At 35.5% G+C, this 16808-nt stretch overlaps 3 protein-coding genes across 3 annotated transcripts; 1 reads left to right on the top strand and 2 right to left on the bottom strand.

Annotated features, from left to right (window-relative positions):
* Positions 1-414: 414 nt before the first annotated feature.
* Positions 415-2928, bottom strand: LOC132047053 (early nodulin-like protein 17). The gene is made up of 2 exons (XM_059437935.1): positions 2663-2928; positions 415-1124 (listed from the first exon to the last, which is right to left on the bottom strand). The coding sequence occupies exons 1-2, from the start codon at positions 2850-2852 to the stop codon at positions 784-786; spliced, it is 531 nt and encodes a 176-aa protein (XP_059293918.1). The 5' UTR covers positions 2853-2928; the 3' UTR covers positions 415-783.
* A 1449-nt stretch (positions 2929-4377) lies between these two features.
* On the bottom strand, positions 4378-11917 carry LOC132047051 (chorismate mutase 1, chloroplastic). Its single transcript, XM_059437933.1, has 6 exons — positions 11553-11917; positions 9449-9665; positions 9289-9375; positions 8113-8256; positions 5091-5183; positions 4378-4932 (listed from the first exon to the last, which is right to left on the bottom strand). Exons 1-6 carry the CDS (start codon positions 11738-11740, stop codon positions 4681-4683), a joined length of 981 nt encoding a protein of 326 aa, XP_059293916.1. The 5' UTR covers positions 11741-11917; the 3' UTR covers positions 4378-4680.
* On the top strand, positions 10118-11094 carry LOC132047052 (small ribosomal subunit protein eS26x-like). The gene has a single exon (XM_059437934.1). It carries the CDS (start codon positions 10549-10551, stop codon positions 10903-10905), a length of 357 nt encoding a protein of 118 aa, XP_059293917.1. The 5' UTR covers positions 10118-10548; the 3' UTR covers positions 10906-11094.
* Positions 11918-16808: the final 4891 nt, after the last annotated feature.

Genomic DNA, 16808 nt, shown 5'->3' with positions numbered 1-16808 from the left:
GTTTTCTTCAACCCCAAATTAATCCCAGCCATACATACATTCCAAACCAGCTGTTAAGACAAGGTGATTTAGTTGTACAAAATCATCAAGTCACATGGCCAGGGGCCCACCATTTCCCTTTGCCAGACGGGATTTAAACCCCATTGAACACAACACACGCTCCTTATTTTCCTGTTTTGGCTATAGAGCAAAATGATCACAACCTGTCATGTGACCTCTTTAACATGCAGACAAACTTTTCACAACAAGATCAAAGAGGACCACCACGTAAAGATATCACATTTCAAATTCAGACCCTTCTAGCTACATTTGAAAATTAGATGACTTGGAAAGTAGTGCATCTCTTCGTAGAGAGCTAGAGAAATAGAGGAGCTGGCTATCCAAATTCAAATTTCCAATAATCGAGACAGCTACTTACAACAAATTAATGATTGATAAAATTAATAAAGAGAGGTGGTACAATTAATGACACGGAATAAGAGACCAATGGAAGAAGTAACATGAACGGTCTCCGTGATCCACGCAATCAATTTCTCCAATGAAGCATTTGTAAAGCCAAGTAAACATAAATAAACAAATTTTTCAAATGAACCCCACCAATTTGATCTGAAATAAAAAATTGATTTTCAGGTCAAATGATGATGGCAGTAGCGAAAGGAAAAAATGGTAACTTTCAAGAAAAAGAAAATACAAACACACGAAAGACAAAACTAAACACTTTCTTAACACTTGAGGTTTAACTAATTGTCTGAACCATCCAACTTTTTTGGATAATTGACAATCCTACCAGAGTAGAACAAATGCATCCCACACAGCAGCAGTTGCAAAAAGAGCTGGTATCAATATCTGCCCCCTTAATGAGGAGAGCAAATTTGTAGAAGCGCTGACTACTGGAGCTGCTTTTGGGGGTGGAGGTGCTTTTTCGACATGAATAGCCACTTTCATGCCTCCGTAGCAGAATCCTTTGCCACTAGCGAAATAGTAGGTCTTCGTCACGTTAAGTGGAACCACATCCCTTCCAGCACCAGTGGTCCAGTTGTGGAGAGGATGATCAGTATTGCAGGTCTCGTAGTTGGTCTTGTTTAGCTCAAGCACATTCATCTGGTTCCTGTCATACACAAAAACTGGGATGCGAGAGGAAGAGTTATTGAACAGCAAAGAATAGCTGCATCTATATCGGTATTCAACAAAACAAAGTAGATAGTTGTTTCACATGCACACAGCGTGGATGATCAAGTAGATAGTCGTTTGAACTGAGTAACTTGTAATGTGTCTTTAAGTCTATGTGAAGAGAGAAAGCAAACACTATACAGGTACATCCACAAGTACACCAATATACATCGTTGAAGCCGTTTGAAAGTGATATAAATATTCCTTCACTAGATTACACAATATGTACCAAATTGGATTAGAAAAATTAGCAAGGTTTGTCCAGCATTAGCTGGTATCAATACTGTGACAAACATCTTTGTCCCTAAAAACAACTGGATGATTCTGGGCAGAATCAGCCATGAGGGTGACATTTAAGCAAGTGGCTGGAATTATTGTCATGTCCAATATCATATTCCTCCTTTGATTAGCTATAATGTCCTACCAAACCCATTTTTTAGAGCACTTAATTGTTGCAAATTGGCTAGAAAATTTAAATATCAGACAGTTGCTTGCACCTCACAAGTCACAACAAACCAAAAGCAGTTGGACTGAAGTTTGAGTGGAAAGACAGAATTTTATGGTCACCAGAAAAAATCTGGATTTACCCTTCTAATGACACCTGAAGTTCAAAACATTTTCTTTAAGCTATGGCTCACATAACAGCTTACCTTCTGTGCTAATGCAATTTAGAAGTGAAAGAAAAAAGGTTGAGATGCGAGGCGAAGTTATTTAGCCATCTGTACAGTAACACAACACCAAGGATAGTGAAGATCATGAATTGAGCAGAAATTTGATGATATAGATACCTTTTTTTTTTTTTTTTTTTTTATGTGCAATAAAGGGGTATATTCTTGATGTAAAACAACCAGCATTAAGGAAATTCTGGGGCAAATGTACATCCAAAAGAGAACTTTACAATGTGTAAAGAATGGTGATATCACAACTATATAGCAATGAAGTGCCAAGTAACTAGAGATGATGCTTTCTTTTATTGTAAAACTGTAGGGATATTTGCGCTCTAGATAAAACCCTAAAAAGGAAAGGGCAACAGTAACACAATTTAAACACCATTGTCTTTATGAAGAAGCTGGTGCTAAAAACAGTCCTAAAAAGGGAAACTTCAAACTTTCAGCTCAGAAAATGCCTAGCTGGAAACTCTGTAATTCAGATTAGGTATAAACCAGTAAAAGGGCATACTAAATTCAAGCTAAAAACATAGATCTGAACGACACAAAAGATATGCTAATTTTAACAAATAATTCACCCGTTCACAGAAAAAAAGGCAATTTACACCAGACGTTCAAGTCAATCAAAGCTTCTAAAAGTTACCCCTACTAATTAGAGCAAAATAAAAGATACCATCTACTTAAAAATAGTAAGCAAAAAGAACACCCAGAGAAAACTAAGGCTCAAGAAACAAAATTGACTCTCATTATTAAAAGCGAAGTAAACAAAGAAAAACTTAAAAAGGAGCTGAAAGAAGAGTAGATCCAAGAGATAAAGAACATACAGAGCCAATCACCGTTGTAGAAATGTTTGTCCTTAGCCCAATTAGTGTAATTAACATTGCTACTCCACCCAAATCTTGATCCAACAATGTAACGAACTGAGTAGACTTGGGGTAACATAACCAGCAAGGCGCAAGTTAGCACCACCGCCATTGTTGGCCAACTAAAACTCTTCCTTCCCACCATCTCCATTGCTACGCTACAGTACTTCGCACTCTCTAGAGTTCTTAGCTAAGCTGTACGTATTTCTTTTTGTGGGAGATACATGTGGACTACTTATTTATAGTTGAAACTTTACTTCAACTGTAATTTATCTTTAACTACACCTTTTTTAATAATAATAATATAATGAGTAAAATAATACTAAGAGAACATGGCGTTAATTAATAAAGTGGAGTAACGTAATTAACTTCAAGGCAATGTTCAAACTTACAGCTCATTTTGTCAGTGGCACCCATAGGATACGCATACTTTCTACCCTCCAATTGCATGTTATCTATTATTACTACCTTTTAGATAAAAAATTGAACTTAAAATTATTAATGATGTACGGCTTACTTATACAAATAAGATCGCTTATGCACTTATTGCGAGCAAGCTTAAGACAATGACAAAGCTAGGAATTACAATAAAGATGTTCAAGATTTAAAATATATCTTTAAAATATAATTTTTGACTTATATAAGTGATATAGTATTATTTTTTATACACATTATAATTTTTCGATGAAAACTATTCAATTGATCACTCTTTAGTCTATGTAGCTCTAGATATGGAAAATGGACAAGTAGCTTGTTGCGATCAATAAGTTAGACAAAACGTAGTATAAGTTTTCTCAAACTACCAATAGATGAAATTAAATTATATTCAATGACAATATACATTCTTTAATACAATAATGGTATTGGTTAAGTTTAAGTCGTATATCATATTATATATTTTATCTTTTAAATTACCGACACAATTTTACTGTTAAGATTCATATATAGTTGACTTTTTCAGAAATATCATAATCAGTATAAAAGGTTCATATGTTGAAAGTTGAGACAATGAAACACCGTGGACAAAGACGTTAAAGAGTGTCTTTATTTTCAATAGTTTGATTTTTAATGAAACACCACGGAAATCAAGAATTTCTCAACAAAACTTATCCAACTTGCATTTCTTGCCCGAGATTTATGGCTTGCATTTGCAACCAACCAACAAGAAATATTCTTTTATGAACCAGAAAGAATGACGCGCTCATTGTACATGCATATCAAAAATAAAATATTAGAAATACATAGTAAAATAATGTTTCAAACTTTTCTCAGAGGAAAACAAAAAGAAATATCGAAGTTTATATTTTTCTAGTAGGAGAAGCGTTTTGTCTCATGTTAATAAGTTAAAAAGGGCAATTTTATGTGTTATTTATAAGGTACTCCAAAATAACTCAATATTTTTTTTACGGGTTAAATCGACTCATCAATGAATCTATTCATATTTAGACAGGTAAATTCAGGTACATTTTTATGAACTAAAAAATTTGACACCTCAGTACAGCTAGCGACGGATGCAAACTCTAATTGGCTTTTGGAGACTTATAAAGTCATCAAGATGAAAATAAATAGCAATGCCTTGGTCAAAAGAGATCAGTTTCTATGGTAGCAGTCAAAGATTTTGAAACCTTTAAACGAATCTGGAAAAGTACACTTGAAAAGAAGAAAAAAGGCTGCACTGACAGAAACAACATGGGAATTCATTGGAAGAGACCAGCTTATAGTGTTCATTACTCAAAAGTACATCTCTCTTATACATTCTCAAGGACTAAAAATCATAAATTACAACAGGTTATCGACATACTCTCAGGCAAAGAATCACAGTTTACTTCCTTACCACCTCAATGCTCATTTACAATGCCAGAGATTACTGTAAGAAACCGAGTCCCACTTGAAAACAACCACATATTTATAGGCATCTGGTGGAAGGATATGATATTTGCGCATATAATTCAACGCTCGTATGAGTTGCATGACATCCATCAGATGTTTTTCTCCAAATCCAGTCTTCTCAGGAGATACTCAACTTGAACTTCCTTTGTCAATGGCATGATCCAGTCCCCATATAATTCACCAACTAGGCATGGTTTTATTTTGTACACTGGTTCACCTCCATTTTCCGGTCCATTGGTATGCAATTCTTGTCCGTAAGTTTTGGTTTTCATTTCTACTCTCCTTGCGTTACCCTCTTCAACAGTAGGGTCGGTGAGCAAATCCATCAGTCCATTTCTGTCCTGGAGAATGATAGCCATCACAAAATATCAAATATTTGCGTACTTCAACGCAATCCATGAAGCAGAGAAATAAAGCTGGATTCACTTTCTTCAGCAGAAAAAAAAATTAAGCAATAGATTCCCTTAGACGAGAGAGGGCATATAAGGAAATGGATTACCTGTGCTTTTATAGCAGCCTTATAGACATCTGGTGAGGCTCGAAATTTTGCTTCAGCAACAAATTTCCCGCAATGAATTCGCTTTGACAAGGCCTGCATATAAGGTTCCAGCAATCAGTACATAAAGTATATTTCTGCAAAGTCTAAGGCAATGCACAGAAAAATGTTTTCAGAAAAGACTGGCAGGATAATCTCAAAACAATTTCTTGATGTCCTCTTTCTATTTCTCCTTTCAAATTACCAAAGGAAACTCTGATTAGATATGCCACTACATAACAGCTAGTGAAATCATTAACATTAATATAATTTCAATGCGAAAACAGTGTAGAGGGCACAAATCAGAGAAACACGAATTTCCAGAACTAATCCTCAGATTAGCTGTCTTCCTTGCCAACAATAGATCGTAGGACTTTCTATATATATATCTATTACCTCCATTATCATATAAGACCGGCTGATACTCCGGCACAGTAGGCACGGACTGAGTAGGTATTCGTCTATGATTTCACTTGTTTAAATTCAATTTTATTCCCAGCACAAACATCTTGCAATTGTTATGACTGAATACCCGTTCCTTACTATCAACATATTATTATTTGCTAGTCTGGTTCTTTCTTCCGGTTCAAGCGAAAACTTAGACTTTGGTGCCCATATCAGTCATTCTTATAGCGCGTTAAAACATCTGTCCTTCCAATTCTCCTATCCCTCTTTTATTATCATTTACTTGAAACAACCATTCTTAACAATCATCAAAATTCCACTGTCGACTTGATAAACAAAGCAAATTCAAACCAATACTAGATCTTTTGATGAAAAATTATAAACTTAGCTCTTGAGACTCAACAAGAGTAGACTTTTTGACAAATTACTCGATAAGAGTAATATTATAACGTGCAATATGTATTTTGGGCACTTAATAAAAACGAAGCATTTTGCACAGAATCTTTAAAGTTATGCTGCTAACTGTTAAGTTGCACTAGTGTTTTCTAATCCAAATATATCCTACCTTGATCTTCTGGCAGGGAATTCAAGAAGTGCTATTCATGGAGTGCTTGTCATTTCAGTCTTGAATTTTACCAAGATAAGAAAACATGAATGTTTCACCATTAATTTTTCGAACTTATGAAAAGTAGAACATCTTTTACCACAGCATAGAAGAGGTAACTAAGAGAAAGAAACATTTGAATGTACCGTAAAGTTAAGAAAATGGGAAGTCTCTATGTAGAAACATATTATGATGGGCACCACACATAATAGATATCCAGAAAAGCAATCAGGATTAAGCAAATGCAGTTAGGAATACAATTTCAGTGACCCGCAAGGGTGGCTCAGTTGGTTGAGCATGGGGCTTTCATAATGGAGGTCTCAGGTTCGAAACCCCCTGCCTACGACAGCCGGGGATTAGCCTTCTGGGTTGAGCTCGTCGCATTGGGCTTGCCTAGTGCGGGTTATCACTCCTCTGTGGTTTGCGAGCTATTACACAGGAGCTGGGTTTACCCTGTGCGCACCCGAAGGGTAGCAGCTGCGGGTTCCCATGTCATAAAAAAAATACAATTTCAGTGGGCTACCACAAGCACGAAGTGGTGTAGGATTGACTTTGTTTTGATTGATGGTCCACATTGAGGCAATTAAAAACTTAAGTTTCTTTTCGCTTGCAATACATCAACTTATTTTAGATTCATTTGGTAATCCTCTCTGAACAGGATATTTTGCTGGATCAGTTCGATGATATTAGGGCTAAAAATCTGCCTGTGTGATCCTCACATGGCTGGTTCGAAGTCTGAATAAAGGAAGAGAGCTGCATAGGTTGAAGTCTAGCGTAAAAATAGTCATAATATACACTGAATCAATTGGATGTATTTAAGTAGGCCCAACCTTATATGAAAAAACAAATGGGCCAAATAAAGCATAATGGAAGAAATGATTGATATAGCTGACCGAAACTAATTTAAGATTGAGGAGTAGTTGATTGATTGCTTTGGATGATATTTGGACTGAATGGGGGTGAATGAGTATATCGCAATCAGAATTTTCGCCAAGCTCAGTACAACTTTAAAAATAGCAACATTACTTTTTGTATTTTAATATATGAACCTTTAACAGTACTGGCAAGAATTATGATTAACCTTTTATGTAAGATACTATTCCTGGATCCAGTCTTTCCATAAATATCTTAGTCAGCCCCCCCCCCCCTCTCTCCCCAGGTCGAATGCTAACTTACTAGTCAACCTCTTCCAATCTCTCTATCTCTAGCATTGTCTACCCATTAGAACCTTTGCTTCCACTTTTAATGGGTGTAATGCATCTAACGAAGGTTTTAGTTCCTTCACCAAGTTAATATTACAAACAATCACCGAAATAGACAAGAATTCCATGCCTCACTCGTCATCTCCTTAGCACCAATCTACACCGAAATAGGATAAAAGAAAGAAAGAGAAAGAGAACCAGGAAACGTGGTTGGGCCGATTGAACTTTGGGAAAAAGGCTTGCTAGAGGGTTAATTAGATGATTATCTGAAACATGGGGACAAGGATTCGAGTCGAGCAGAAGCCAAAAGAGAATAGGTGCTTTCTCTTAAGCTGCCTAAGCTTTGGTGCACAGAGTCACCCAGTACAAGTATGGTCGGATGCAAGTACCCAGTGAAATTATCAAGGTACGCATAAACTGGCCCAGACCCCAAAAGGAGCTTTTTGATGTAGCTCCTTCTACTCATCCTAACATAAGATCGTGCCCATGAGGACAGGGCAAATAAAGATCTAAGCTTCTAACAATGTACATGCACTGATTTCACAGAGCCTTTAAGGCAACTTCAAAGAACCAACTAAGAAAATTCAAGAGTTCTGTTGATGTTTTTGGTCTAAAGAAGGGACTTGATAAAGCAAAAGTATCGAGGCTGCTTAGGGGACAGCATGGAGTTGCAAATATATAATATGTCAACAAGAAGAGCCATGGAAAGCAATATAGTTTCCAGTGCCTAATCTCTAGCTAACTCTGAAGAGACAGAACTTAATGAAAGACATACCTGCAAGCAAATGGTATCACAAACTGCTGTAGATCCAAAATTACCATCATCGCCTTGCTTTACTAATCTTGGTAGAAGTTTCTCGAAGTACATTTCCCATATTGTGACATTGATATTTATTGAATCAGCAGCTGCGTGCAGAACCTTTACAAATAAATTAAAAGGTTTGCTCATGAGTGGATGGCCTAAATAAGGGTGAATTTTTTTATAAAAATGTAGAGAAATAATACACAACTCATGGTCCTATAATTGAAACAGAAAATCCAAGTCAACTTTACATGTCCTATAGAGGCCAGAGAAATCATCCATTTCTTGGTCTGTACACTCTGCACAGTACTTAGGAAAGAAACATCTCTAGCTTTTCACACCATATATTTAGCATTCAGCGCATCATTCTAGATATTCAATGTCTGATACAACAACAACAACATAACCAGTGTGGTCTCACAAGTGGGCTTTGGGGAGGGCGGGGTGTACCCAGACCTTACCCCTACCCTTGTGGGGTAGAAAGGTTGTTTTGTCAGAAGAGTGAAAAGAAAATGGAAGAGTAGAAAAGGCTATGATTAAAATATTGAAGACAGAAATATTGACATAAAATATAGTACATATAACCAAAGTAAAAGAAAAACAGTAGTAATAAAATTGAAGAATAAGATAATGCTAGCATAATAGTATAATATTGGTAAGGGAATAGATAGGTGCTAAAGGCTAGAACCATGCTCTACCACTTGGAAGACAGGAAGGATATTCATGTCCCATGATTACACTATAGAAAATAGAAACGTATATATGAATTATCAAATTCCTTAGGTTATTATCAGTGGCGGATCCAGGATTTTCACTCAGCGGGTTCGAAAAAAACAACAAAAGCTAAATATAAAAAATAATGTTGTCAATGCCTCAATGGGAATTGAACCTAGGACACATGACAATTTTGAACACCTTGGACCGCTTGAGCTAACCTTTTGCATTTATTCAAGGTGTTCAAAAGTTAATATATGTACATAAACACAGAAAATTTACCCTATATATACACTGTAATTTTTTGCCGAGGGTGCTCGGCATGCTATAAATCCGCCCCTGGTTATTATGGGTCTTAATGGATTATCAAGGTATTGCCCTATGCATGTTCAATATTGAAAGCAAGAGCAGATCACAATGCCATGAATACTTCACCTTTGGGTACTGCATGGGTGGCAACATTGGCTCAGGTAATTCTTTTGGGAAGAACGGGTGCTCATCGGGGCTTGTATATCTTCCAACCTATAAAGCTATCCATCAGAAAAATATGTAAAGAAAAGAGATATTTTTCCACACAAGCTTAGAATGAAAGTACCTTTGCATGAAGCTTTTCAGTTTCTTTGACAATATAATCAACCAGAGAGCCATGGAACCCATCCATCACAAAAGCATCAGGATCATATGTCTCCGCATTGTAACAGTACTGAGCTCTCTCCACAAGGCCGAATATTATGCTATCTTCTTGTCGAATTAAAGAGTTTCTTACACCATCAAGAGTGCAACTTTCCGTCTCATCAATTCTCTTTTTTCCCCTAGAAGAAGAACGAGACATATCAGAATACATGTTTCCTGAGTTGTATTAGGGCACTAAAGCATTTTAACATTAATTTAGGTAATGCCTACGCATGTCCATCTCCCCACACTACAAAAAGATACTTCTTTTTTTGATAAGGACAAAAAGATACTTCTTAAAGATGCAAGACACAACATGGTAGTCTCACTTTACCTAGATTACTCGTTTTAGACCAAAGTTTCAGAAGTCTTTTTCTTTTTCTTAAATTTTGTGCCAAGTCAAACACCATTGCATAATTGGGATGGAAGAAGTCATACATTGTTTGACATATTTGATTTCATCCTCATCTTACTCTGTTAATTTTCTAAGTTTTCAACCCTATGCCTTCAACAACCCATAGCTGGAAAAAACTTAGTGATCCAAAGGTTGAACTCCATTTAGACATCTTAAAATTCTAATGTTCACCTCCATGTGCTCCAAAAACTAGACATACAAGTTTGTGACATGTCTATAGAGTACTACGTACTTTCTAAGAAAACACGCACAACAAAAGGAGGAACATTAGGAAATGGTTGACTAAATTGGGACAAGCAGGATAATGATTCAAAAGTTTCCCAAGAGACTTTTCTTGCATTGCTAACTGTTGATGCCAAAACCAAGTACATTCACTGCTCTCCCCTATTACTTCAAAGTATTCTTACCATTGCAGAAAAATTAAGTAGAAATGCAGGTCAAACAGATAAGGACTTTTGAATTAGCAAAAGTAAATGTGTTTAAACACTTCAAAAAGTTGGCCAAGTCGGGATCATTCAAGTTTTAGGGATGACTCATGAGGAAATTAGCATATAACCTCTAACAACAGAGAAAGAGAGAGAGCTGCAGAGAGTTTGCTCAGAGCAAAAATGACTTTTAAGAGAAGGAATGGAGGTTGTAACAAACATGGACGTGGCCATGTTAAGTTCATTCGTTGCTCTAATTGTGGCAAGTGCTGCCCTAAGGACAAAGCGATCAAGAGATTCCTTGTGAGGAACATTGTTGAGCAAGCTGCTGTACGCGATGTTCAGGAAGCTTGTGCTTTTGAATTGTACACTCTTCCTAAGTTGTACTTGAAGATGCAGTACTGTGTTTCGTGTGCAATTCACTCCAAGGTGGTTAGAGTCCGTTCTCGTACTGATAGGAGGGTCCGTGAGCCTCCACAGCGTTTCAGACGCCCAAGGGATGATCTCCCAAAGGCAGGACAAGCTCCACGCACCGCTTGAGGAGCCCCTGCTGCACCTCGCACTTAAGTTGTTAGGCTTCAGGTCTTGGTTAATCTGATAGTTATGGTTCGTTTTACATGTGGTTTTGACATTGTACTGTTTTCATTTAGATAATGGGGCCTATTACCATGTTGTCGAATTGAATTTTGAATGGAAAACGGAGAGATTTAATTTATTTTTTTTTTAAAAGGCAATTTTCAATACAACAACAACAACAACAAACCCAGTGTACGATGTACGCAAACCTTACCCCTACCTTTGGGGCATATTGCTCCAATAACCACAACTTTTAGCTGAACTGACACATACACGACACAAAAACATCAGTGCAACGCATAACATGAGAAGGGGGAAAGGAAGTCAAACTCCCAATTCAGCAGCATAAAAGTTTTTCTCCTGATGCAAATTAACCATACAAAACCAAGCCATAATCAAGATATTTTGACAGTTAGCTAGCAAAAGCAGAATCCAAAACAAAAAGGCTGCAAAAAAGTAGAACCCAAAATTTGAATTCACTGGGGCATTAACCCAAACGCATGCAGAACATTGTAAAGATTGAATTTTTCAAGAACGTATTCCCCATGTAGCACACATAATCCTTCGAAAAAAAAAAAGTCAAATATGAAGTAAAGATTGTAGCTTTTTACCCAGGAAAAGTTGCAGAAGCTTGAAGGGGACGAATGCCATACTTAGTGCTACCTGAGTTTGGTAATTGAAACTTACACAAATGGAGGTGCCATCTTTGACTGGACAAAAAGGAACAGTTTCTTGAAGAGTTAGCAGTAACAGGGGTTGTAATGGCAGTAGAAGGAAGTCTTAATAACTGGGCCTCCATTACGATCAGGGAAAGAGAAGAAAGATGGGAGATATTTTGGCAGCGTACAGCTTCTTGTTAAGGGAAGCAAAGTAGTTAAAAAGAGGGGCTGTGGAATTGTGGGTTTTGTAGTTGTTAAAGTGTTAGGTGAGTTTGAGTTTTTCTGGCTGTATGTGGATTGTGGGTCCTATAGGTTTGGTGAGTGGGCGTGGTGGTAGGTGTCTGGCGCGATATCCTCCAATTACCCGTTTTCATATAATATTGGATGTGAAAACAATATTTTAAAAGGAAGATTTAATGCGTTAATATATGGTCTCGTATTGGTATATTCTAAGTTGATATCGTTTTTATTTTGAAAACATTTGATATGATGATAGAAAAAGTAAAAAAGTAATTATTCGGCATTCGATACGGGGCCGATTACTATTAGGTGTGAACTACTCCATTTGTCGACATACACTCTAGAGAGTATTTATTTGTTTTCTTCTTTTTTTAATTTTGGATTGGTCAATTTTTTTTAAAATAAAAAATCGAATTTTCATTAAAAAATGAAAAAACCTTTTTTTTTTTTTTTTTTTTTAATTTGAAAATTTGATTTTTTTAAACCCATTTAAAAAAAAAAACTAAAAACATGGATTAAAAACTGAATTTTCTTTTAAAAAAAGGATTTTTAAAACCCTTTAAAAAAAAAATTGAAAATTTGTTTTTTTTTTTTTTAAAACCCGTTTTTGAAAAAGAAAAAAAACTGAAAATGATTTTTTTTTTTAAATATGGAAAAAATGGATTTGTTAAAAATATGGAAAACTTGATTATTTTTTTAAAATGCCTTAAAAAATCTTGATTTCATTTTCTTAGACACTTTATTTTTCAAATAAAATCCGGAAAAAAATGTTTTTCTTGCCAAAATGTGGAAAAAACTGAATTTTTATAAAATTTTGAAAAAATTAATTATTTTCTTAACATGTGGAAAACCCGTTTTTTAAAACCAAATGGAAGCTAGATTTATTTTCAAATTTTTAATGTGTGAAAAAAAAATTAAGCCAATCTCTTAAACAGAAATATGTACTCTAAGCGAAAATGACAAAATTAATTTATTATATTTGAGGTAGGTTTAGAATGATCCTTTAATATATTTTTAAGCAACTTTTGTGCTTTAGGTTTGTCACACCATCGATCTTTAGCATATCTGGTTGTTAGATTTATCGAAAGCTGATTTAAAACTTAACCATAAAATATCAATAAAGTGTTATTAAATCTCACAAACTGTAACACCAAAAAATGATACCAGACACCAAAGACAACACAAACTAAAAGAATTTCGAAATATAAGTTTATGTTATGTTTTAATTCTCGCAACTCCATTAAATTTATGTATAAAAGTTTGTTAAATAGTTTAAGAAGACTGAAAATGTTTACTTTTAATAAAGTTAAAGGGTCATAATCATTGATGACTATATTTAAGGGATGATTACTCACAATTATTAGGGACTATTTTTTCATTTTCTTAGTAATTCTATGTTTAGGAGAAGTAGTTTTTCTATCGCGAAGGCGAAGGGGATTCAAAAATTTGTAGTTTATCCTTGAACGTAGAAATGATTTCTTAGAGGAATATATAAGTACCAAAATGTTACTCCATACTCCTATTTAACATGTTGTAATTTAATCTATCTGTCTCTCTTGTTCTCCTATCTCGCTCCACATTTGATTTTACGAAAAAGGGCCTAAAATGCCTTGAACTATGGATTTGATACAAAAATCCCCTCAGTTTATCTTTGTGCTCTAAAATGTCTCTGCCGTCAATCTATGGGGCCTAAATTGCCCTTATTTTTAACGTCAGGGGCGTTTTTGGCCCAATAGATGGACGAATGGCAATATTGTACCAAATCCCATAGTTCAAGGGCATTTTAGGCCCTTTTCCGAAAAAAAATTAATTTTTTTATTTATTACGTGGCACATTTTAATTGGTTAGTTTTAAACTTAACCTAAACTAATTATATCCCAACACAAATTCCGGATCCACCTAACCCGCCCCGACTTAAAATGGTGATTGTAGCAACATTTTAGGTAATTTTAGACGTTTCAGAATTCATTAAAAAAGAAATTTCAGGAAAAACTCATTTTATATCAATCTGAAAAATAAAAAAAAAAAAAAAAAAAAAGCCCCTCTAGCACTACCGACTAATAAGGGCATAAAAAATCAACTAATCAAAATCAATTGAAATTATTCTCGTGTTTGCTTCTAAATTGAACAAAGAAGATTTTAGAGGTAATTTTATAACTTATTTAATAAACATAAACTTAACACAAAATCCGGATCCGCCTAAATCACCAGCCAAGAATGAAAAATTGATATAGGATGAGCGGTGGTTTTGGAAAGGCCAAATACATAGACAGCCCCTTAAACTTGTCATGAATTTCCATTTAGACACCTAAACTTAGGATAGTACCTATCGAACGCTTGAACTCGAGATAAATTGTACCTATTAGACACCTTTCTAACAATCTCTCTTAAAAACATTGTGCGTGTGACTCAAATGCAATAACATGGAAAAATCTCCAATCCATATTTGACACGTGGCTTTTTAAAAATACATATTAAAAAACTCTCATCTAGAATCCCTTTTTTTAAAAAAAAATCTTTTCAGAAACTCCCCCAACCCCACTAGTGTATGTCGTCTTCTTCTTACCCCTCTCCTCCCCATCCCCACCCCCCTTGTTCCTCTTATTCTTCCTTGGTGTAGCGAAGTTTCAGAGTAACATCAATTTTCTCAAATCATCAATTCCCCGGAAAAACAATCCTGACATTTTTCTAAAAAATTTAACGAACGACTTAATAAATTTCTCTCAACAACACTTGCACATAATTAAGCTCTAATTATGATCACAAAAAAACAATAATCATATTGATCCGAAATGGGGAACGAAAATCAAAGAAATTTGATATTTAAGCTCTGCATTTGTGCTAGGAATTTTCTTTCGTGATGCAATGAGTGAGGTCAGTTTCTTTGATATTGAGGCCGAAGATATTGCTTTTCGGCACGTCATTGGATGCTTTCGCCTTCGCCGATGACATTTTTTTTTTTTTTTGCTTTCCACTTTGGTTGGCCACAAGAGTTTTGAGATTCTTTGGTCAGTCTCTAGTGAAATTTATCTCTTTGGTTCTTGAAGAATGACATTATTAATAACTTTTTGGTTTTCATAGTTTGCGTTTAGATTAGATTCTCTGTAAGTGGGAGAATCTGATGTGTTAAATTTCATCGGAGCATCATTTATTGCTTTCCACTTTGGTTGGCCACAAGAGTTTTGAGATTCTTTGATTAGTCACTAGTGAAATTTATCTCTTTGGTTCTTGAAGAATGACATTATTAATAACTTTTTTGCGTTTAGATCAGACTCTCTGTAAGTGGGAGAATCTAATGTGTTGAATTTCATCGGAGCATCATTTATTGCTTTCCACTTTGGTTGGCCACAAGAGTTTTGAGATTCTCTGGTCAGTCACTAGTGAAATTTATCTCTTTGGTTCTTGAAGAATGACATTATTAATAACTTTTTCATTTTCATAGTTTGCGTTTAGATCAGATTCTCTGTAAGTAGGAGATCTGATGTGTTAAATTTCATTGGTGCATCATTTATTACAGCTAGAACAGAGTTCTAATTGATAGGTCAAAATTTCATCTTCTTCTATACGACCAAAATACAATATAGGAACAGTGGTATGGTGGCTCGAGGGAGGGAAGATGATGAAGGCGAAAGAAAAGGAAAAAAAAAAGCACTATGACTTCACGCGCTTGATTGTAGTTGTAGCTCGCCCTATATGCTATGTCAGCTAATTGTGTCTAATGGGTACAATTTAACTTAAGTTTAGGTGTTCAATAGGTACTACCCTAAGTTTAGGTGTCTAAATGGAAATTCATGACAAGTTCAGGGGGTTGTCTATGTATTTGGCCTTTTGGAAATTCTTGGCTGTGGTGGCTCAATGGGCCGTTTGGATGAGTAGTTTTATGATGGTGGTTTTAATTGTTATATCCTGTATTCCGTACATTGGGACAATCCGGGTTAACTATGATAAGTTAGGGACAAACCATTCCGGGATGCACAGTCGGGACTTTTGACCCTCGATTTTACTTTGAGATATAATTTGTTCATGAATTTGCTGGCATGGAACATTTAGGAAAATTTGGGACCAAAATTGGAATAATTAAAAGTTGCAAATCATGCAAAAATAGGCCCTTTGGCCGTGTACCCTTGGAATGGTCCCACACATTTTGTGAACAAATTTAATTGGTCCAACCCATGTGTGGGCCAAGGACACTTGTTCAACTAATATATGAGAGCATAAAAGATGACTAAGTATTCATCTTCTCATTCCAACACTTAGAAAAAAATCAAGAAAGTTGAAGAACAACAACAAGGCCATTCGGCCAAGACCTTGCAAAACCAAGTCAAAAACTAGCCATCCCAAAATTATTTATTTGATGCAAATCCACTAATTGGAGGTCCCTAAGTAACGTGGAAGTGTTGTTTGGGTCATCAAACACTCCGTTGTGTAGATCGCAAACCCTAGCCTATTTGTGAAGTTGAAGAAGAAAGGTAAGATTTAATCTTGTTTTATGTGTTATCAATGGTGTATGCATGTTGTAGTATGCTAAAATGGATGAAAATCATGAAATATGGTATGTTGGAAGTGAGGCCGTGTGTGTAGTGTGTGGCCATATAGGTGTGTGTGTTGTGTTGTGTTGGGTTGTGTGGAAGTAGTGAATTAAAGTCTAGATAGCATGTTTTGGTTGTTGTAGTGTGAAGAAAAGAATGAGAATCATCTTTGTATATGTGTGTGGTGTTGGCCGAATGGTCCTCCTTTGGTGTAGTTGGGAATGAACAAATCGTCGTTATTATTTTGGTTGTCGTCGTTATGAATTTTAGGATGAAAAATGCAAGTTTAAATGACTCAAAGTGATGTTGCGTTGGTTGTGGGTTGATTTGGAAGTTAATGTGAATTTTATGTAATTTTTGTAGTAATGGAAATTGCATTGCTAACGTGTGGGTTATTAGTGTAATTCATGAATTTGGAATAGAAGAATGTGGATCATGT

Source organism: Lycium ferocissimum, chromosome 2 (genome assembly GCF_029784015.1).
Source record: "Lycium ferocissimum isolate CSIRO_LF1 chromosome 2, AGI_CSIRO_Lferr_CH_V1, whole genome shotgun sequence".
NCBI lineage: Eukaryota > Viridiplantae > Streptophyta > Magnoliopsida > Solanales > Solanaceae > Lycium > Lycium ferocissimum.
This window is presented reverse-complemented; position numbering and strand designations above follow the sequence as displayed.